The following is a 23637-nucleotide window of genomic DNA, read 5'->3' as shown; positions in this document are numbered from 1 at the left end:
CAAGTAAAACAACTTTGGAGACAGGTCTAGAATATACCCTTAGAGTACCCTCTCTGACAACCCTTATGTCCACTTTGCGAACTTTAGAGTCTTTGCTGGGGATGGCTTTCACCACTACTCCGACAGGCCACTCATTCCGCTTTACTTGCGCATCTTTGAGCAACACCACATATCCTTCTCAGGTTTGGCTTGTCTGTGTGCCACTTCCTCCTTGGCTAGAGTGACACCAGGTATTCTTGACGCCAGCGTTTCCAGAAGAATCGGCAAGAGCCTGGACCTGTTTCCACTGTTTTACACAGAGGTCTTTGAGGTCGTACTCTCCTGGAGGTGGCAATACTGGTTCATCTTTCTGTGTTAGGAGTATGGCAGGTGTGAGGACGGAGGGCATGTCTGGGTCAGATGACACGGGAACCAAAGGCCTGGCCATTCATAATGGCCATGACTTCTGACATGAGTGTGACTAGGACCTCATGAGACAGATGGGAGCCGTTTGTCTTGAGCAACAATGCATCGAAGATCCTGCGAGCAACACCTATCATCCTCTCCCAAACTCCAACCATGTGTGAGGAGGGTTGAACATCCAGGTGCTGCTTTGGTCTCTCAGGTAAGTAGTCAGTTCATGGTTATCAGATTTGATCTGAAGTTCTTTGCATGCACTTATGAAGTTCGTTCCTCTGTCAGAACGAAAGAGGCAAGCAGGGCCCCTTATAGATGTGAATCTTCTTAATGCATTCACAAAGCTTGAAGATGACAAGGACTCAAGGACCTAGATATGCACAGCTCTATCACTAAACAGGTAAAGATGACTGCCCAGCGTTTATTTTCTACAAGGCCGCCTCGAGTGCGTCTGGAGCTTATGGTCAATGGACCAAACAGGTCAACACCCACGTTAGTGAATGGAGGACCTGGGGTTAGTCTGTCAGCAGGCAAGTTTGACATTTTATGTTCTTCCATTCTTCTTCTCAGCTTGTTACAGGTCACACATTTGTGTATGACACTTGACACCAGCCTTTTGCCTCCAATCCAGTCCAGCAGAGCGCACAGCGCCCTCTGTGAGATGTCTGCCCTGGTGAGCGACCTGCTCATGGTAATGTCTCACCAGTAAAGTGGCTACATGGTGCTTTTTGGGAACGATGACGGGGTGTTTTTCTTCCCAGGGTACATCGGCCAAAGAAATCCGTCCTCCAACTCTTAATAGGTCATCCACATCCATCATGGGGTTCAGCTTTCTCAGAGCACTTGACTTTGGCACGACTTCACCTCTAGAAAGGCACTTTATTTCTCCAAACACATCATGTTGAGCATTTTTGATGACAAGTAGTTTTGCTTGTGTCACCTCGTCTGTCTTGCTGGTTAAGCCCTTTGCACAGGAACTCACCTTGAGTATGAGTTTGGCTATGCCCCGACTGAGTGACTTCCAACTGGAAAAGCGCTCAAATCGATGTGAACCTAACTCAATGGCAGAGACATTAGTCATGAAGGCTTGGATCTGTGTACGTACATCTACGTCTGCATCAGGATTGATGAGTTTGAATACCTCTGTCTGTGTGATAGTCTCTTTTGTCAAGAATGCTGGGCCTTTGAACCAGTTTGTGTCCTTCAACACAGCTGCTGCCATTGAGCGAGTCCCATGGTCCACTGGGTTGTGTTCCGTGCTGACAAAGTGCCACTGTTCAGGGCTTGTGGTCTTCCTGATGCGGGCAACTCTGTTCGCTACGTACACATGGAATCTTCTTTTTGTGTCGTGGATATATCCCCACACGATCCGGCTGTCTGTGTAGAATGTTACTTTGTGAATGTCTGTGTCCAGTTTGTCGATTATTAGATCTGCCATTTCCACGCCCAGGACAGTGCCGCAAAGTTCAAGCCGTGGAACCGTGTGTGGGGGATGAGGAGCCAGCTTTGATTTACCCATGACAAATCCAACATTGATGTGTCCCTCTCTGTCTGTAGTCTTGAGGTAGGCCACTGCTGATATGGCCATGGTGGAGGCGTCGGAGAAGACAGAGTTCTCTGTAGTTTGTGGAGCGCAGAGAAACGGGTGTGTAGGGTCTTTCGATCTGAAGCTGTTCAAGTTCACAGAGTCTGTCCACTGCGTCCACTGTTCTCCTTTTTGTACTGGGAGGGGGGCATCCCACGCAGCTTGGTCGGCGGACAGCTCTCGAACTAATGCTTTACCTTGGATGGTTACAGGTGACACGTATCCCAGGGGGTCGTAAAGGCCATTAACAGTGGATAAGATTCCTCTTCTAGTAAGGGGCTTCTTCTCTCTGGATACGCAGAAGATGAAAAAGTCAAACTCCAGGTTCCAGGTGAGTCCCAGACTGCGCTGTACTGGCAAGGGGTCGACAGTCAGCTCTAAATTGACCATGTTTTTGTCTCTCTTCGGGGGGAAAGGCATCCATCACTGCACGTCTGTTAGAAGCTATTTTATGTAGCTTGATGCTTGACTCTGCTAACATGTCCTTTGTGCTTCTCAGGACAGAGATGGCTTGATTCTCGGTGGGGAATGAAGTGAGTCCGTCATCCACATAGAAATTTCTCATGACATGCTGCTTAGCTTCAGCACCGTGTTCCTTTTCTCCAAGCAGAGCCGCTCTTCTCAGGCTATAAATCGCTACTGCGGGGGAAGGAGAGTCTCCGAAAACATGCACTTTCATGCGGTACTCAGTGATCTGTTTGCTTGGGTTGTTGTCTTCAAACCACAAAAATCTCAGGAAATTGCGGTGTTCTTCCTGGACGATGAAGCAATAGAACATCTGCTGCACATCCGCAGTTACTGCAACAGGCTCTCTGCGAAAGCGCATGAGGACCCCGATGAGGGTGTTGTTCATGTCGGGGCCACGGAGAAGCACATCATTGAGTGAGATGCCTTCGTGCTTGGCACTAGAATCGAACACTACCCGTATTTGGTCCTTTTTCTGTGGGTGATAAACGCTGAATATTGGCAAGTACCAGCATTCTTGTTGGGGCTTCAGTGCTGGAGCAGGCTCTGCTTGGTCTGCGTCCAACATTCCTTGCACGAAGTTGAAGAACTGTTCTTTCATGCCTTGTTTCTTCTCCAGCATGCGGCGCAGAGGTGAGACGGTTAGCAGCATGCTGTCTGTTCTTGGGTAGACGCAGCCTGTTTGGCCTGAAAGGCAGTGGTGCTACCCAGCAGTTTGCGTCGTCCATGTAGACCTCTTTGTCCATGATATCGAGGAACAGTTTGTCTTCAAAGGACATGCCAAGCTTGTCGTCGTGCTGTGTCCTCTGGAACACATTTCTTCCCAGGCTGTCTTCGTTCTGGCCACCGCTGGCTGTGTGAGAAGCACTTGGAGTCGCGTGGAGTGTAGCAAGGCTGTCAATCTTCTCTTTCACCACTAAGCTGCTGGTGCATGGACGGAGTATGGAGTGGCGTCCGGTCACCAGCACGTTGGTTCTGAAGATGTTGGCAGTGGCGGGTTTGTGTGCTCTTCCTAGACACACATCTCCGATAATCACCCATCCGAGGTCGAGTCGCTGTGCAAACGGTGCGCTGTGCGGACCATTACACTGTTCACGTACCTTGTGCACCTGGATAAGGTCTCGCCCAAGGAGGAGTAGGATGGATGCATCTGGGTCCAAGGCTGGGATTTTGTCTGCCAGATGCTCGAGATGGGGATGGTGTCTAGCTACCTCCGGTGATGGTATTTCGTATCTGTCTGGCAGCATGTCACACTCGATCAGCAAAGGCAGGGGTTGTGTTTGTTGCCATCCAAGGATTCCACAATGAAGTGTGGAAATGAAGTGTTGCTTCATGAAGTCGCTGTTGCACGCTTTGCACAGCACAGGCTTGTCACAGTCTCTAGCAACGTGGGTGGATGAAGCACAGCTTTTGAAACATGCGTTTTTCCTTCAAATAAGCTTTTCGTTCATAGTGTTTTGTTTCTGAAGCTGCGGCACTTCCTCAGTGGATGCGGCTTGTTATGCAGTGGGCACAATTTGTCAGGGTCATCATTTCTCCTGGCTGCTGCGGTACTGTCACCGTCGCCGCCATTCGTTGAGACTTCAGTCCTTCTGACAGCAACTGATGTTCGTGTGTAATGACTGCCTGACTGGAGAACACTTCTCAATCTTGGAGGGACACCATGCTCCTGTTATGCTGGCAAAGCTAGGATCATTGCATGTTTTTGCTTGATCAGTGACAAAGTTCACAAGGACTGAAAATGGAGGGTATGGCAACCCGTGTTGTTCCTTATAGCGTGATCCAACAGTAACCCACCTTTCCTGTAGGCTGGTTGGAAGTTTCTGGATTATTGGGCTGACGCCGCGGGAGGTGTTGAGGTATGAGAGACCAGGTAAGTATCCATCTGCCCTCGCTACTTCAAGTTCCATTAGAATGTCTCCCAGTTCTCGTAACTTTTGATTTTCCTTGGCTGAGATTTTGGGAAAATCCTCAACTTTCTTGAGAAGTGCATTTTCAATCACCTCAGGTGAGCCATAAACGTCCTTCAGTCTTCGCCACAACATATTGAGACCGACAGGTGGGTTGTGGATGTTAACTGCTCTGATTAGTTTGGCTTGCTCAGACGATGAAGGCCCAAGCCATTTGCACAGCAGGTCAAGTTCCTCTCTGGCAGAAAGCTTTAAGTCGTCTGTAGAGCTAAGAAAGGATGCTTTCCAGGCCGAGTAATCCTCCGGTTTATCATCAAACTTCAAAAGACCTGAACTCACCAGCTCACGCCGCATCAGATATTTCCCCAGGTCAGTTGCAGCCGTTGTATTGGATAGGCTTGTGTTGTACACAGGGAGTGAATGCGCATAGTGGGGCTGGAAAGGCTTGAAGTCTTCGTTGCAGTGTTTTGAGTCGTGGGGGAGGTCTCTGAAACTGCATGTTTTTCTTGGTCCATCCACAGTGCTGGTAGCCTGATGTGGTATCCAGGTAGCTTGACCTCTGAACGAGCGATGTTGAGCTAGCTCAAGGAATTTAAGGTCACTGATTTCACATCGTGGCATTTCACCCTGATTCTCACGTGTCTTCGCTTCACCGTTGTCCATAGTGGGCTGGCGCACTGATGAATGTGAAGTCATGAGTGGTGCTGCATTTGGTTGTGAGCCTGTGACTGAATTTAATGTGTTTGCTGTTATTTCCCTCTGATAGGACGGGTGGTCTGGATGTATATTGGGAGTCTGTGTTACAGCATTTCCACCATACATTTCAGTTGAAGCTGAGGTCTGATGCTGCATGTTTTCGATGGATTGAAGTGGAGTTAACAATTGACATTCCTCTTTAGCAGCTGCTTCTAGCATTTCAGCTTCTGCATTTGCAGCTGCTACTGCCTTTTGTAATTTCAGTTCATGCAAACTGGCATTTAGAATGGCTTAGTGTTTCAATAGCTCTGCCTCTTGACGTGCGAATTCTAGTTCTACACGTGCTGCCTCAGCTTTGGCTCGCGCTTGCAGGCAAGGGAATTAGCTATGGAATGTTTACTGGTGCTTGAGCAGTTAGATATTTGTGATCTCGTTTCTAATTCCTCAAAATTCCCTTATTCTATTCTTTGTGTCATGGTGACTGTTGATTTCTACTCACAGAATATATGATCGTTGGCCTAGGAAGGGTTGTCTTTTTACTGTTATGCCCCCTCTTCTGTGTGTGAGGCTAGGTCCCTGTAGCCAGCTACATTAGCTCGACAGATAGCTAACAGTTTTCCCAAGTCAAAGACCGAAGCTTGAAGTTCTTTTCAACATTTTACTCAGGAAGCACTGTAAAAAGACAAACGCTTTTTGGCCATATACATCGGAGCAGGAAAAAGTCGTGTCTGCTTAGCTTAACCATGTATCATGTTCTGACCACGGAAACATCAAAAGAACAATACCACAGTTTAATTCGCTTTTTGTGTAGGGGCGCTATTTTCCTGTACAAATTACAACAGAACAACACATACACAAGTACATCTTACTGAACATAATTTATTTTCATCACCAATTTTCATAGTAGAACAGCTTTCTCAAGCAGTTTGTGATGCATTTTGGAAACAGGAGATGAGCCCCTGGTCTAATGCGCCACCTCGCTTGAGAAACCCTTTCTCAGACTTACTTTTAGTCATTATTTGGGTAGCACACATTCTGAATGCCTTCGGCGGAATTCAAATGAGCCATTTTAATCTAGATTAACGCCAAGATTACATTGAGATTAATTATTAATGATACTCATCCATGTGAAGACACTGATCACGTTAATTATTTTAACAATAATTATCAACAATGACTTATGAATTAACCAGGTGGAACAGATAATATCAATACTCAACACTTTATTTCTATTAATCTCAGCAATTGTTAAAATTGAAGATGATCACTTCTACAACATTTCATAGGAAAAATGTCCCATTTTCACTAGCCACTGAAAAACCCTTTTAACAAATCATGAACTATGTTGCTTTTTCTGCCCCGTAGCGCGCTACCCGATGGGTAGTTAGCATGGTAGCTTTTGTGACACGTAATGAAGTGTCTCCCCACATTGTGCTGCTTTGCCGTTGCCACATTCACCCCGGAAATGAGACACACGCAGCTTTCTTTCACAGTAGTAAAAAATAACTCTTCCTCCCATTCACTGTGACAATTGTTTTCTTTATTTTTCTGCCATATTTTGGGGGTAAGAAACTGCATTCAGCTCCCCAACTTCGCTGTACCCGTCAGCTTACACTCTCCACGAACGCTGAAGTTTTGTCATGCGCACAATACTGGTTTTTACTTTTATCAATAAAAGCATGTCATTGTCATTTTCAAATCTATATAAATGCAAGTGTGATTAAAAGAATAGAAACAGAATAAAATTAACTATATTAACAGCTCACTGGTGAGTTGTGCTATTTTTAGGACAGGCCTGTGGGCTACTCACTTAGGGGCGATCTGGTGCCCGTGGGCACCGTGTTGGTGACCCCTGATTTAGATTAATAAAAAATATATATACATTTTACATACGTTTTGGTTGACTAACCAAAATATCTCTCCCGTGCTTGTCAGATCTCAGAAGGGATCTGTTGAATTTGGTTGGTCCACATCTCCATCCACTTTTTCTGTATTGCTGAAATTATAGGGCTCCAATAAAGCAATACCCATTTCTGTGAGCATGATTAGGCCTGTCAAGGTAAAATTGTTGTGTACATGGACCAATGCCCTGTCTTTACCTGTATTTTGTCAGATGGAGTCAGCCCGTAAGGCATGGGAGAACTCTCAGTCCCTCCCAGAGCAGGGCTCCCCAGGTGGGGTCAGCTCCAGCACCCAGCCCCCCTGTAGCGTGGGCTCCTCCACTGGGGTCAGCTACAGCTCTTTTGGGGCAATGCCACCCATGCCCGTGGCTTCTGTGGCACCCTCAATGTCCATGCAGGGTAAGTTTGCATGGAAGCCTTTTTTGTTATTATTTCTAACTATGAACAACTATGAACTGAGCAACTGTAATCTGTTTTTTTAAGGTAACCATATCCCTCCACTGTATTTGGATGGCCATGTTTTCCCCAGTCAGCCTCGCCTGGTGCCCCCAACCATGACCCAGCCACAGAGCTACCAGCAGGTACAAAAACACACAAGATCACATATGAAAATGGCTTTCTGTCTGTTTTTTTTATCACTACAATCTTAACACAATTAATGTAACTGTTTATTATAATTTACAATTTCTAGTCTGTTGTTTATTCCCCGTCTATCAAGGACTTAAATAGCAAGCAGTGTTTCCCACAAATTAAGATTCTATTTGTTGTGGTAGGCAAGGGCGGAGCCAGGTGTTGTAAACCAATAGGGGCTTAGCCCAAACCTAGGTCCTTGTATCAGTTTGATGTGAGTATACAGTACCAGTCAAAAGTTTGGACACATATTTTGAGCGCAAAATAGTTTTGTGCTTTAGGTTGTCTAAACTCTACGTTGGACTCGTATTGTTATATCTGTCGAATGTATTTAACTATGAATATTATATTTAACTTGAATGCATCAGTTTTGGACACATTTGTGCAGAGAATTATGATACTAACCGTTCCTAAACTCCGGATTGATTCTACTGCCGATTCTCGTAAATAGCCATTCGTCCTGCGCAGTGATTCAGATTGGGCATGGCGAGAGGAGGATATACACAGATGTTGTAGTGAGAGAGAGAGAGACTGTGGTCTCTTTTGAAAGATGACACTGAAGATATTTCCCCTATTGTCAGGACCAGTGATGTCGGTAACGTGTTACCGTTAAACCCTAACGCATATAGTTAAACCCTAAAGCGTTACTAAGTAACGTTACGCGTTACTCTAACCTGACCACTTTTTTCAGTAACGAGTAATCTAACGCGTTACTATTTCCAAACCAGTAATCAGATTTATTTTGTCATTAATAGTAAAATATATATTTGATTTCTTCTTGCGTCTCTGGGAGTTAAGCCTATGCGACAATTAAGTCACGTTTTAGCACGAGGGTCACGTGTATATACGTAGACCTACCACTCAGCGACACAAACAACAATGTAGCTATCAGGAGAGAGATGCGCATTTTCGAGTTGGAAATAAAATCACTATTTTGAGTATTTGTCAGCTAAAGATGGAAATATCAAGGTTCATTGTACACTGTGCTGGTGGCGACATAGTGCTATCAAGCTACAAAAACACGACGTCAAATTTGAAGAAACATTTGGAGTTGCAGCACTGCACAGGTGCCGCCGGTGCTGCATGAAGTCAAACGCACCTATTTTTATGTTGCGGCGGCGGGGGTGTTGTCGGCAGCTGATGAATGTAACTAATAAAGTAACTTGTAATCTAACTTAGTTACTTTTAAAATCAAGTAATCTGTAACGTAACTAAGTTACTTTTTCAAAGTAACTGTGGCAACACTGGTCAGGACCCCTGTAAGTACTACTGGTGTTGAGTAATAGAAGCTTGAACACAAGGAAATTGATAGTTTCTATTTCCGCCTAGATTTTGTTTTGAAAACGGAGGCCTGAAGAGGCCTAGAGGTAGGTATTAGCTGGAAGACAGAATTGGACCACAGCATGAAGCCTTAGCCAATTCAAGTAAAAAGTCAAATATAATACCACAATAATATTCATATTTGACACGTTTTTAGAGTACATCAAGGCGTTTTCTAACTTCACTCTCGTTTTGAGTTGCTTGGTGGATTGGATAATTGCACTCTCCCACAGTAACGAGGAAAAAACAACACATATTGGCCATTTTTACACTTTATTCATTTTACACTGTCAGGGACCTCAGTAGCAGTAGTACGAGATTGAATACCAACAGAAGAATATTGCAGAGGATTTTGGCAAAACAAAAATTGGGCCGCTACCCACACGGTTAGCTGTGTTGCTCATTCCAAGAATGCACGATTCTTACAAGTTGTACCTCGTTGTAAAGGTGACTAATCAGGTTTTCCAACTATATAAAATACAATACCAATTGGTATTATTGAAGGAGAGGAATATTCGACCGAAATAACGTTTCCGAACTTTTTTGGAGGAGTTTATGAATTTACAAAGTAATTTTGAAGTGAATTTAACGCTTCAGCCCATTCCCCCTTCCTGCTAATTTAAAGCACCATCTGTTTTTTTTTTTATGGCATTCTTTGGTTTGCGTTGATAATGCTCTCGATTCATTTAAGTGTTTTTTAAGCACAATAAGAGCCAAAGTAGTTGGTTCTGAAAAAGCGCTGTCTGAAGCGGTGTTCTTTGCACACACACCCGACTTACACACACACCAAGAAAAAAAAGCCGCTTCTTCTCAGACAGTGCGCGCCAGTACCGTATTGATTAGGCTTATGGACGAAATAGAAAATTGTCAAAATGACCATTTTTGGCGAGTATCCTCGTAAGCACAGTCTTAAATGAGTTTCAAAGTCTTAAATGAAAGTGAAAAGCTGGAAGAAAACCGGATTTGTGTCAGATCCGCAACGTGTGTCAGGTCTTAGAGACAGCCGTCTAATAAACACACTGCTGTCCATCTCATTAATGTTAACGTGCGGCCATGAGAATTTTTTTTTTGGGAACTTGCATGAGGTTTAATATTTTCAAGTCAATTGATTTCACCTACCAATCATATGAGAGGAACACAGCTATAACTAACGTTACAAGCCTATCAGAAGCAGAGCAGGGCGGGTTCTGGCAACACAGTGTGAATGAGATCCATACATCACGTTAGCATAGTCGGTGAAAGCATGGAGAGTAAATTCATGAATCCTGGACATGATGTCCTACCCATCGATAAAGGACTCAAAAATAAATGGCGCTCGGCGTGGATAGAAGAAGGTAGAGACGGCAGGCCTTTTGGCAGTTGGTGCAAGAAACTGAGAGAGCCTGGTGCTTGTTTCTACACGTTTTGCTCGAGGAAGTGTGCTTGCTTGTCATGAGTTAGTCCCCGGTCATAGAGCCGCTGCCCGTGCACTTAAACTTACCCCAACGTTGCCGGGAGCAACTGTTACAGTTGACACACTGTCGTCTATGACTGACCGTGTCTGCGACTTAGAAATACGTTTGTGAACATTTATTACGGAACATAACTTGTCATTCACAATTTCTTAGCCACTGGTCACCTTGTGTAGAAAACTAGCAGAAGACAAAAAAGCGTTTCTCTCCCCACCCCCCATTTTTCACTTTAACTCCTGTGTATGTCATTTATCTTATATTATGTATGATGAAAGGTGCGATGTATGCAACTGATTGGTGGATGGCAGACTGCATTTTTTTCAGGTATTGTTTGTGTGTGTATGGTTGACAGCCTGTGTATGAACCGTATGTATGCACTGTTGTCTTTATTTTAACTAGTGCTGTCAAACGATTAAAATATTTAATCGCATTAATGTCACATAACTCGCAATTAATCGCACATTTTTATCTATTCTTAATGTCCCTTGATTTCTTTTTGTCCCATAATTTTTTCTCATTTTAATGCTCTTATCAACATGGAAAAGTGGATCGGATTGCTTAGTGCAAATGTTTTTTTTTATTGAAAACAACATTCAATCGCCTGGCTTTGACGAGGGGGTGGAGAATTCGCATCAGCTGTGTGCTTGGCCATCAAGTGGTATTTCAGACTGGACGTGCTGCAATGATAGCTCAGTTCACAACGACAAAACACACAGATCACTTTGGTCCTGTCAATGGAACCATTTGGCAACTTTTTAAAAGTTAACTTTCCATTCATAATTTCATTGGCATCCATTTTGGCGTCTCGCGCTCGCCATCCACTCAAAACGTAATGTTAGCCTACTACCAGAGCCTGTTTAAGGAGAGCCTGGCCACTCCCTATTAAGCCCCATTGTACCAAATTGTGCCTAACCTGTCAGCTGTGTTGTCAATAGCTCAAGAGAAAAAAAGGAAGTGACCAGAGCTTGCCGTAAAACAATATATCTGGTCGTACGATGTGTATGACGTCAATGACATTTTAAAAGGCTTTTTAGAACAGAAAGGCGACTTCAAAAAAATCTAACACCCAGCAGTGTGTATTTGTTTTGCCTCCCCTTTCGAATTCAAATTACTAGAAAAAAAATGATATCCTGAGAAAAGTGGATTTTGAGGGGTATAGCTCCATAGACCTCCATTCATTCACTCTAGTTCCATATGAGGGCGACTGTTGGCGCCCTCATATGGAACTAGAGTGGAACTGCAACCAGTTCAGAACCCGGAAGTTTCCCGAGAGTGGGAGTTCTCCCCATATTAGACATTCTCTGCTACTACTCTTTGGCCGGCTCGCAAGCCCAAACAAGTCAGTGCGGCGTGCCTGTTGTTTTGTTTCCGGTCTAGCTAGATCCGGTGTGGTGTTGTAGTTTTTCTAATGTCAGTAGTTTTTGCAACAGCATGTGAAAACGATTGGTAGAAGTTTGCTAGGCCAAAAAGAACGTTAATCTTGCCGTTAAAATGGGTTTGCATTAACGCCGTTAATAACTCGTTTAACTGACAGCACTCATTTTAACCCATTAAGACCAGATGCAACTTTTGTGCTTTTTACAGCAGATAATGCATGTCCAAGACAAATGTATTTTGTGACATGGTTCTTACTCTAAATGCACATCAGTGGTTACTAGAATAAAAAAATCTACAATGCATCCTTGATAAAAGAGGCGGATCAAGAACACATTGTGGCATTTTTTGCGTTCTTTGTCAATTGCATTTTTCGGTATTGGAACCGTTTTGGGCCTTGAAAGATGATGTTGAAGAGAACACAAAAATGGAAGCAAAGCAAGGAATGATAAACAGCCATCTGTATTTAAACGCTGGTATGTATGTTTTTTTTTTCTCCCCAGGCTGCTGCGGCACAGCATATTCCCATCTCTCTGCACACATCCCTGCAGGCCCAGGCCCAGCTTGGTCTCCGTGGAGGCCTGCCTGTCTCCCAGTCTCAAGAGATATTCAACTCCATCCCTCCATTCAGGTAAAGGGACCTTAACATACTGTTAAGTCTTCTGACCAACTTTTCATTTGGAACAGGGGATGTTTATGTTTAATGACAGGAATCGTGTGTGTGCCTGTCTGTGTATTTATTTGAATGAGATTTTGGGGCAGCAGGTTGTGAATTATGTACAAGTAGTCTGCTACACTCCCAAATATATTTTAATGTCGCACAGAATAGATTTTGGGTGCATATGCAACCAAAAGGATCAATTTTGACTGTTAAAAAATGACAACTAGAATATAAGTACTTTTCATTTGTCGAGTACATAATAAAAAAAACTTTAGAAGAGTGGTCATTTTATATAAACAATACATTTAATGAATTAAAGAAAGTTCGCCATATCGTGATATCTATGGTTATTGGGATATGAAAGGATCTATGTCAGGATATAAGATTTTGCTCATATCGCACAGCCCTACTGTGATCTAAAACAGCACATTATCAGTCATACATTTAAAAAAGGGAAACATTGAGTTGCAGGTCAAGTTTTTGCCTGTGCCCCTAACATTTTCAGTTAGGGGCTACAGTGCTCCTAGTAAAACAAGTTCATCTGGAGCCCTGCTACCACTGTAGCCTTCTTTGTTGGTTTCTTGGGGCATGAATATAGCGATTCACTAATGAACTTACGACAGGAACAATGTTCAAATTACACATTTAAAAAAATTGTCTCATCGGACCTTGTCATGTCTTATTTATGTGAATGCGATACAGAATATATCACTATTTTTACAGCATTGCATAGCACAAAGGGAAAAAATACAAACGTTAATGTAAACCTAGCGAATACCCTTTAGGCAGAACTGTACATGCAAGTGCTATATGGTAACTAGGGTTGCAAAATTCCGGGAATATTCAAAATTGGAAACTTTCTACTGGAATTAATGGGAATATACGGGAATTAACAGGAATAAACTGGAAGTTTTGAGGTAATTTAACTGTATTTACCTTGTCATAAGCAGACATGCAGGCAAACATTTATAATACAACTTTTGTGTGGACATACATACATCCTACTATCACTGCTGTAAAAAGTTAGTCTACTGTATACAAATAAACTTGGTATTAAAATGAACATGGCTTCAGTTTACCAAGTAATCAATATGCTAGGTAATGACAGTGTTGGGAAAATTCATTTTCTACATGAACTAGTTCAGTTCATAGTTCACAAACTTAAAAATGAACTAGTTCAGTTCATAGTTCATAATTATTATTTTTTTAACTAAGTTCACAGCTCCAAAAATGTCTTTCAATATGTTGCAAGCTATAATTGAAATCTCTGTCTGCAATACCGCTCTTGGCCTCTACGCAATTCGGTGCTCTCACACTTGCCAGGCATAGGGCTGAAACGTTCAGAGGCAACACTGATGACAGACGTTCAAAAACAACAGAACATTTTACGTTTAGGTTTGTTTCTGGCAGACAATGTTCCCAACCAGCTGCATTCAGGGTCCAGCTGAGCTAGGCTTGTTCTCAACTACATTGAACTTTGCCATGTTTTTTTTTTTCTTAAAAATTCCCCAAATTCCCGAGCCAAACTTTCCGGAAATTTATCGGAAACTTTCCGCCCCTTAGCAACCCTAATGGTAACTGTCTCAACCATTGTGCATGTAATTACTTCTGTTATGAACTAAATGTCTAGATGTTTGTGGTGGTAAGACAATTTAACAGGGAACCAATATAACACATTTTGGTCAACATAACATAAGCTATACATTATGAAGGCTACACAATCATTTGCATGAATGTACCAGTGCATTAGCATAATGAGATAAAATAATGAGAAATTATTTTTATGATGTGAATAAGTGACTAGAATAGATGATGGGGAAGTTGAACAAGTACTTCAGAGAATTTCAATTGTGATCTGAGAAATATGGGTAGCCTACCAAAGCCACTTAGAAGAACTGTCATCCCCAGCTGCATCACAGGCACTGCACTGTCTATAATTCCAGAAATCTGTCACCAACATTATCGTGGCCATTGTGCCCTATCTATAATTCAATGTGTGTGTGCGTGCACACGCATTATCACGGGCACTGTGAACTGTCTATAGTTCAAGTAATCTGTATTTGTGTGTTTCACTGACATCTTAATCACCAAGTGCATCACGTGCTGTGCACTGGTCTTGTGAACAGTGATGTGAACTGTGCGTCTAATGTGACCACTTTTTTCAGTAACGAGTAATCTAACGAGTTACTATTTCCAAACCAGTAATCAGATTAAAGTTACTTGTCCAAGTCACTGTGCGTTACTATTTTGTCATTAATAGTAAAATATATATTTGATTTCTTCTTGCGTCTCTGGGAGTTACGCCTATGCGACAATTAAGTCACGTTTTCAGCACGAGGGTCACGTCATGTGTATATACATAGACCTACCACTCAGCGACACAAACAACAATGTAGCTAGCAGGAGAGAGAGAGATGTGCATTTTCGAGTCGGAAATACAATCACTATTTTGAGTATTTGTCAGCTAAAGATGGAAATATAAAGGTTTGTTGTACACTCTGTGCTGGTGGCGACAAAGTGCTATCAAGCTACAAAAACACGACGTCAAATTTGACGAAACATTTTGAGTCGCAGCACTGCACTGTCAAACTTATAGAGCCGGTTGTCAATAGGTGTATTCGACTTCATGCAGCACCGGCAGCGGCGACAGGCGGCTGCCTTGAAGTTGAAAATGCCATTGGCTGCTTCAAGTCAGCCGGGCTGCTTCAAGTCAGCCGGGCTGCTTCAAGTCAGCCGGGCTGCTTCAAGTCAGCCGGGCTGCTTCAAGTCAGCCGGGCTGCTTCAAGTCAGCCGGGCTGCTTCAAGTCAGCCGGGCTGCTTCAAGTCAGCCGGGCTGCTTCAAGTCAGCCGGGCTGCTTCAAGTCAGCCGGGCTGCTTCAAGTCAGCCGGGCTGCTTCAAGTCAGCCGGGCTGCTTCAAGTCAAACGCACATATTTTTATGTTGAGGCGGCGGGGGTGTTGTCGGCAGCTGCTGAATGTAACTAATAAAGTAATTTGTAATCTAACTTAGTTACTTTTAAAATCAAGTAACTTGTAAAGTAACTAAGTTACTTTTTCAAAGTAACTGTGGCAACACTGCTTGTGAAGTAATACAAACCCAAGAAACCAGTTAAAACGTCCTTTTCTCCACCACAGAATTTAACTGTCCAACTCGTTATTTATCTTTGTTTTCTCCAGGTCCCAGGTGTACATGCACCCCAACCTATCCCAGCCCAGCCCCATGGTGCTGTCTGGCGGAGCTCCACTGAAGGGCCCTTACTCAGCCTTCCCAGCCATGCAGCCCTCAGACATGGTCAAGCCCCAGTCAGGTTCCCACTATCAACCTATGAACGGAAGCCAGCCTCTGGTGTACGACGGACAGATGAACCAGGGCGCAGGCATGGGCTCCTCCCAGCTCATGGATTCCCAGCTCATTCAGGTCAGTGGAGCCCACATGTCCATACAAGGATTAGGTGGTGGATAAACCATTTACCTGAACATTTGTTCAGGTAAATGGTTGAGTTTATGGATATACCTACAGCCCTATTGAATATGAGAATGTATCCTACCTCCTAGGTGACCATGCCCTTACCAGGCTCCCAGCTGCGCTACGGCTCGGCCCAGCAGCACCTCATTTTGCCCCAGTCTATCCAGCTCCAGCAAGGCCAGAACCTGACAGTGGGAGCTCCGCGCCGCATGATGCCCCCCGTCTCCCAGCCTCCTGTCCTGACAGGCAACAGAGAGGTGAGCACAGTCTATGCACCTGGTTAAATCAGTGTAGCTACTTGCTTTCACATGGGTTGACAACCGCTTTTAAATTTAACATGGGACGATTTAAAAGGGGAAAAATTTAAGGGATTGTTTGCCCAATTGACAAAATGACTTAAAATAGGGATAGTTCACCTAAATTACAAAATGACTTGAATGTTTTGCAGAATTTCTCAATGTCTACTGGTCCATATACTGCTTTCAAGGTAAGTCAAATGGAGAGAAAAAATGATTGCAATTTTGTCACTTAGGTGAACTATCCCTATGATGTCACACACTGTGGTATTTATCAACATTTGAATTGATATTTAATGGGGAATAATAATAAATAAGTGTTTTCAAAAGATGAATATTAACAAAAGTTGTTAATATTCATTGTTGGATGTTTTTCCACAATGAGCACTAAAAGCTGCTTTTCCCCCGTTCCCGTTAACCAGTTACTTTTTCTCCAGGCTTCTCAGATGGAGATGAAAGGGTTCCAGTTTTCTGACAAGTCCAATCACTCCCCAGGCATGCCAGGCTCCTACAGGTGAACTCTCCTTCTATATAGCAAGCCCAATGCATACAAACTGTGGAAAGGTTTGTTCTGATGGCCAAAAACCACGTGATGATGTTTTGCTGTCCTCAGGCCTGGGTCTGCCAGCCCCAGTGGGAAGCCTTCTGGTCCCGGGGGTTCTATGGGCCCACTGTCTGGACATTACACTCAACAGGTATGACTTAACACACAAATACTCCATGTACTGCTCACACGCCACAATAAATTAGGATTACAAAAATGACTGCCACACACGTTGACCCACAGACTCTCCAAACAAGACACAGCCCATCCTCTCATAGTCCATCACTGCCCTTATACACACTTACATACAGCCCTCTCCCCTCCCATTTCATTGGACACAGAGGATCTCTCCCATGCAGACCGTGCAGCAAGGTGGGGCCTCCAGTGGCTCTCTCCTTTCCTGTAGCACCTGCTACAACACACACCCTGGGTGGTTTGAGCCCTCGCTGTGCCCCCTCCACAGGAAGGTCATAGAAACCTCCACACACACAACCATAATGTTGCACCAGTTGTCAGAGGATCAACCTTGATAATAGATACATGTATTAGTCATTTTGACATCATTTCAATTTTGAAATATAACAACAAAATGTGTAGCATTTGTGTGGATTTGTGCACTGTGTGCTAGATGAGCTTGCACACATCTCCAGTCTTTGAGACTGAGGCAAGAAAAAAAAATTGTACAATGGAACAAATGGCATTACTATGCTAACATTCTCTCTGACTCGTTCCCCCCTCTCTGCAGGTGCCCCCTCCACAGGGCAGCATGGTGATGCACATGCGCCCTCCCACCACTGGCCCTTTCCCTACCCCCATCCAGCGACCTGTCATGCAGGTCAACAAGACAGTCATCATCCGCTCTCCCCCTTATCCCAACCCTGGCCGTGAGCCTCTCCACTCCACCCCACCCTCTGCCCCCGAACCCCCTGTCAAAGGGTCGGAGGATGGCATGAAGGTGAGCCACCCACTGTAAAACCGATAGGTAATTTATACATTTATGAATTTTCTTGTTTTTTGTTTTCCTAATGCAAGCCTGTTGTGTGCAAATGGTGCTCTTAAGAATAATAAATGGATGTAGTTGGTGGTTGTATGTGTATTGGTAGGTAAAAGTGATCAAACTATTCAAGAAACATTTTCATAATTCTATTTTGTTTCTGTACTGTAAAAATGTGTGCATATACTGTAGGGGCATTATTTATTGACTAGGGAATAACAGTGCTTAACAATCGAAACAGGATATTTTCCAAGCTTCAAATTTCAGTTGTTGTAATGTACAGATTGATACATCTTTTGATAATGTATAACTATTATGAACTGAGCTGTGACAGGGTTTTTACTGGCTCAAAATGTGGTGGAGGTGGTAACATCCTGATCATGTGCACCGTGCCTCTATAACAAGTAGGCCTATCTGTTGCGCACAAGTGTCTTGACTTTCTTTCTTTTTTTAAACATTCATACCTTAAGAAAATCTGTAGTATTCTGATACATACTGTACATTAATTGTGATAGTGTTCTCAATAATTTATTAAAATATTGAGTGCTGAAATATTTATGATCGGAAGATGTTAAAGAAACTAGTTAGCATCTTTAAATCAACTGACTTATGTTTTTCATATTATGCCTCTAGCTAGCCAACTTTTCTAGAATGTGTAGAATACTATGTAGAATAAGTGTGACTTTAAGCTCATAGACAAGTTAAAGATTTTGCGTATCCAGGTTTGTTTTTTTTTGCATTGAAAAGGCTTACGTGACCCGCCAAAGGCATTTCTCACCCTGCCTAAGTCTTCTAGGAGATTTTGCGCAAAATTGTCTGTGCATTTATTGTTGCAATTCGGACATTCCACCAACCCACTATACCTGGGTTACCTTGTATAGACAAAGAAGGCTTTACCTAAAGCCAACGCTACCTTTCAGAGCTAAAAAAGACACTTCAATGTCATACACTGCTAACCGCCACCACAACAATAATAATAAACCAATCAATTGTTTAAATAGATGATTGTTAGTGATGCATAGAAATTGAAATTCTCTGACTTGACGCTGCCTCTTCGATGTGTGTGTATGTTGCAGAGTAAAGGCCTGCATGGCGTGTGCCAGGTAGTGGGTGAGGCCCAGGCTCCTTTGGGGGGCCTGACCAGCAAACTCCAGGAGCCCCTCATCTCGGGCAGGCAGGACAAACAATCACGCACCGGAGCCATCAAACCCCATGCCATCAGAGTAGAGGAGGGCAAGGCATAGCAACGGACCTTAAACCTCCACTTTCCCACCCAGCTTGCCAGCAGAAGCAGTTCTGAGCCCTCCATTGCCCCTCCACCACCCAGAACTGGCATTGAACAGAGGACCTGACTGGTTGGCAGGCATACTGAACCCTCCCTGAACTGTCAAAACAGGACACTTGTTGTTATTCCTTCACACCACATACAGATATATATATATATGCATAGACACCATCGTTTGGGACACTCTTCTAAGCAGACTTCAAGGTCCTTTTTATTTATTAACATGTATCTGTGTCCTTTTTTGCAAGAAGAATAATGATAGAGGAAAACATTTAAAAAAACAAAAAAAAATGTTTGTTTTGTCGTTCTTGGATCAGTCCGGGGGGAGAAAAAAAAAGAAAAAGGAAACCGCCAGCCCCTGCACAGTCCATTCTCCACACCCTTTTTGCCAAACTGTACTCAGACCTATTTTTGGGACTTGCTCCCAAAAAAGGAGGCTGACACTTGAGACAAGAAAGCAAAATTTGTATAGTGTTTTCATTTAAGTGGCACCTGTTCATCTTTTCCCACTCTCCTTTTCACATGATATGCGATTATATGCTGATAACAGTGGACAGTTTTAACTTTTTTTTTTTTATATCATTGCCTGCTTGCTCCATTATTAAAGGACTACTTTTATTCAATAAAAATCCTTCAAACTCAACTTTGAGGACATTATTGTGGCTTAACATGGGAAGCTTGATCTGATGTGAGTCAATCTTTTGGCAGTCCTTATAGGGTACTTTACATAGGCTACAGCTCAAAGACTGACTAAACTGCTTAGATTATTAGTATAAAATGATGGTCTTTATTATTTAAGATGCTGTTATTTTGCTTTTCCGTTTTGTTATCCTCCCTTTATGTACTTTGTAAACAAAAGCAAAAGTTGGGACATCATGTCGCCTCATTGGAAGCTTTTGTGGCATTGATGCTGTGTGCATGTGACACGCTGAGTGTGTAAAACCGCAGAGCCTTTCCACGGGACCTGCAGAGACATTTCTAGAAAAGACTACCTGAAGTTATTGGACATAATGCAGCTTATGCATAATGTGTGGTTGGCATAATTTGGCTGTTCTGTTTTCAGGAAGCTGAGGGTGAACTTCATTTAATTATTAATGTAAAATCAAATCAAACTAGCCAATATAAATTTTGCTTTTATCTTTATTGCTTAATTCTTGGTTGTGATGAGTTGGAAATGTATGACTTACCGTGATTTTTCTAATCCTCTTCAGTGTTTAATGTTTTTTTTTCTCCCCATAAAAAAATCTGTAATTCTTCCATTTTAATACAATTTTAAGGAGAGGTGTTGTGAAGGAATGAGTGGACACCTTTCTATATTCTTTCCCATGTCAGGTCTCTGGTGTTGCAAGGAGAGGGAAAAAATGCAGCCGAGCTATAATCTCAATTAGGGTCCAAATATATATTTTTATGTATGATTTGACTGCAAACATGACTTAAGGTTAGCTTGATGATTTGATGTCCTTCGCTTAAGCTTATTTTGTGAGCACTACAGTTGCAACAGACTCTGAAGAAGGTATATTAGCTTTCTGTTGTTGGAAAGATTTCTTATTTTAATGGTCACATGGACACTTGGTTTGAAATTCACTATTCAGTGCGATCATAACTGATTATATATGTTACAGATTCTTATGGTAATGCTTCATGACACTACAACATGTTCAGCTTCATCTATGTGGGTTGTGTTTCACTGGTATACTGTGTACATGCATTGCATACCTGTACAGTTATATTCAGACTTGATCCATGGGTGAAGCCTGATATATAGGCTACTGCTTGATTTATATATTGTATCACAATAAAAGGATTTAATGTTAAAAGGCCTTTGTTTTTACAGGGTGAACTGTTTTCACTGTTCATGAGTTGTTGTTTTTTTGTATCCAGTTTCTGCTACTGTTTCTCTGTGTGGATTGTCAGCTTTGGACTCATCCAGTAGTTCAGTATACAGAAACTGCTTACATACACCAGAAACTGTTTTGAGGGGTTTCCTGTTATCTACACTCATACCTGTAACTACACAGCAAGATTTCATCCAGGTGCATTTTTTTTCTCTACTTTTAAGTTTTTGTCAAAGTATCAGTGCTCTCTGGAACTGATTACAGTATTCATCCTACCAAATATTTTTCCTTTTATTATCCATGTCTGGTCATTGTTCGCTCTTTCCATGCTAAAAAGAGCTTAAGTGAAAATAAAGCAGTTGTGCTTTATCAAACCCTTTGTCCATGATCAATTTATTATTTATCAATTTAGGATTATAGCAGTAAATTTGTAGTAAAAGATTACTTTTGACAATCTGCTTGAAATACCTGTTAGGGTTCAAATCCATGTAACTTGTATTATTCCTGCTAGATTTTCTGAATCAGTTCACCAGAAAAAAAGGGAACGTAGACGTCACTAGTGTCGAATTCCACCCGAATTGTCTGGAGTCTGGATAACATCGGAGTGCAGGACACGTTTTGTTTTCGAAGACGAAAGGAGATTTTGACGAAAAAAAAAGTGTAAGGTAAAATTGCATCGTTTTAGAAAGACTTTTCCCACTTAGCGTGTCGGGATTGTAGTAGGCTACATTTTGCTTTCACTTACCGAAACCATTGCCCTGCCCTTAAGAGTTTTCGTGCGACTTGCAGTCTTTTTAACCTATTGGTAGGTGTAATAGTTTATCGTTTTCTAGAAATATTATGAATTATACCAATCAGAAAACACTGCTACTGAATTGATAAAATATGAACAATGCACATCTATATTGAGTTTGTTTACCTGCCAACTGAGCCTAGGTCTAGGGCCTACTTGATAAGACCGCGCTACAACAACATGCAAATTGTTTCAAGAAATGGCCAGAGTACTTTGGCTGAACTTATTTTGTGTTAAGATGCCAGGCAAAGGAACAATGAGGCCAGATGAAGGCCTGACGATGATGCAGGAATTGGACGACCGCTTGAAGGAGCAAATTGACAAACTGGAACATGTTCGTTTCTCGACCACTGAACTGAAAGACAACTTATCTGGGGTAAATTCACATAGCCAAACCATGAAAATATAGGCTGCCATTTTCACACAGCTAAACTGCTCACGCCTAAATATTGGTAATGTAACTGCAGGTCAAGACAAAAACAGTTAACTAATAATATGGGCCTCAATAGTTAACTTTGAGCAAAATGCCTGACAGAAGATTTACCTTATGCTTAAAAAATGTAGGCCAACATTAGCAAAACATTGTGAAATTTGGTGTTTAGTATGTCAATCAATGACATTTTGACTTGTTTGTTCAAACCCCTGATTTAATAGGCTACATGAAGTCATTTAGCAAATGCGTTTGTCCAAAGATATTGGTTTTGCCATTGCAGAGTACTGATGAGCTAAATCAATCTATTGAAAACCATCTAGACTGGCTGCATCAGCTGTCCGAGAGACTGGATAATATTCAGATGAACACAACTGTCTTTGTTCAGGTGAGGCTCCAGACAGGTCCGTGTAGCCTACCAGGGGGGTATTCCATCAACGTCGATTAAGGAAAAGCGAGACTTATTTCGCCAAGTCTCACTTACTTAACCGAGAGTTCCGTTCCATTAAGGTGGCTTATTCTAGTTCTAGCTACTTAACTAAGGTAATTTATACTTCGGAACTAGCCTGATCCGTGTCATCATAGATATATATAAAGACTAGGGGTGTGTCTATTACCGAACACTTTACAAAGTGCGTGCAGTGCAGTGCACTGTACAGAAACAACACTTTGCTGGTTTACAATTAGCTTTTTGCGACATAACTCCTCTTTTCGACGATCGCCTGATCTGGGCTGCACAGTCTAAGCTTATTGAGGTCTAGCTTGAATTTGCGTTGCCTGTTAGTGAAACGGAACGTTAGTGGAACGGCTTGAGGCTTAAGTCTAATTTGACGTTTACCCAAGTGAGACTTATTCGTGTTAGCGAGACTTGCGTTAGCGAGACTTGCGTTAGCGACGTTGATGGAACACCCCCCTGGTGGTCATTGGACTATTTTGCAACCCGTGTTGACAAACGCAAAATAGGGCCGTAATATCGTTTTGTTACTTTAGTCAAACACACATTTAAGTATAACGGCTTGTGGTAACACTTTACAATAAGGGTGCATTAATGAACGTTCATTAATGCTTTAACTAATGCTTGAATCATCATAAGTTAATACATAACTCAGAAGGTACCTAATTATGCATTGATCTTTAACACATCATTTGTTAATAGGGAGTCACATTACTATTAATTAAATCCGGCATTATGGCTCAATTCCACTCGATATTAACACTTGAACTGATAGGTGAGTTAACTACTTTAGTTAAACGTGCGAACTAATACTGTTAGTTAACTGTGTGAACTAAAACAGTGTGCGAATTACAGGGGGCTAATTAAAACTTGGACCCCCCCAAAAGAGGTAAAAACAACAGGTTGGGGGGGTCGATACATTTATATATCGTTCTTACCTGTAAATATTACAATATATTTACCATATTCATTCAATAACAGGTTGGCGATACACAAAAATGTTGACTTTATGGCAGAGAATATCACACACATAAACACTGCGCGCGAGTGACCAGTGTGCAATACAGAAGCTGGTTACATTTACATTTATGCATTTAGCAGACGCTTTTATCCAAAGCGACTTCCAAGAGAGAGTTTTACAAAAGTGCTTAG

General features: G+C 42.4%; 1 protein-coding gene across 1 annotated transcript in view; it reads left to right on the top strand.

Moving 5' to 3' along the window:
• The window catches only part of prrc2b (proline-rich coiled-coil 2B), a 65998-nt gene extending 44816 nt beyond the window's left edge, over window positions 1–21182 (top strand). The window contains exons 23-31 of the mRNA XM_067257924.1: window positions 7166–7352; window positions 7437–7534; window positions 12232–12359; window positions 15566–15806; window positions 15944–16111; window positions 16588–16664; window positions 16764–16845; window positions 17440–17649; window positions 18765–21182. Of these exons, the coding sequence (XP_067114025.1) occupies window positions 7166–7352; window positions 7437–7534; window positions 12232–12359; window positions 15566–15806; window positions 15944–16111; window positions 16588–16664; window positions 16764–16845; window positions 17440–17649; window positions 18765–18932 (1359 nt within the window). The 3' untranslated portion in view covers window positions 18933–21182. The remainder of the gene's footprint in view (window positions 1–7165; window positions 7353–7436; window positions 7535–12231; window positions 12360–15565; window positions 15807–15943; window positions 16112–16587; window positions 16665–16763; window positions 16846–17439; window positions 17650–18764) is intronic.
• The last annotated feature ends 2455 nt before the right edge of the window (window positions 21183–23637 follow it).

Source organism: Osmerus mordax, chromosome 20 (genome assembly GCF_038355195.1).
Source record: "Osmerus mordax isolate fOsmMor3 chromosome 20, fOsmMor3.pri, whole genome shotgun sequence".
Taxonomy (NCBI): Eukaryota; Metazoa; Chordata; class Actinopteri; order Osmeriformes; family Osmeridae; genus Osmerus; species Osmerus mordax.
Note: the sequence above shows the minus strand (reverse complement) of the source record. Positions and strands in the feature narration are given on the sequence as shown.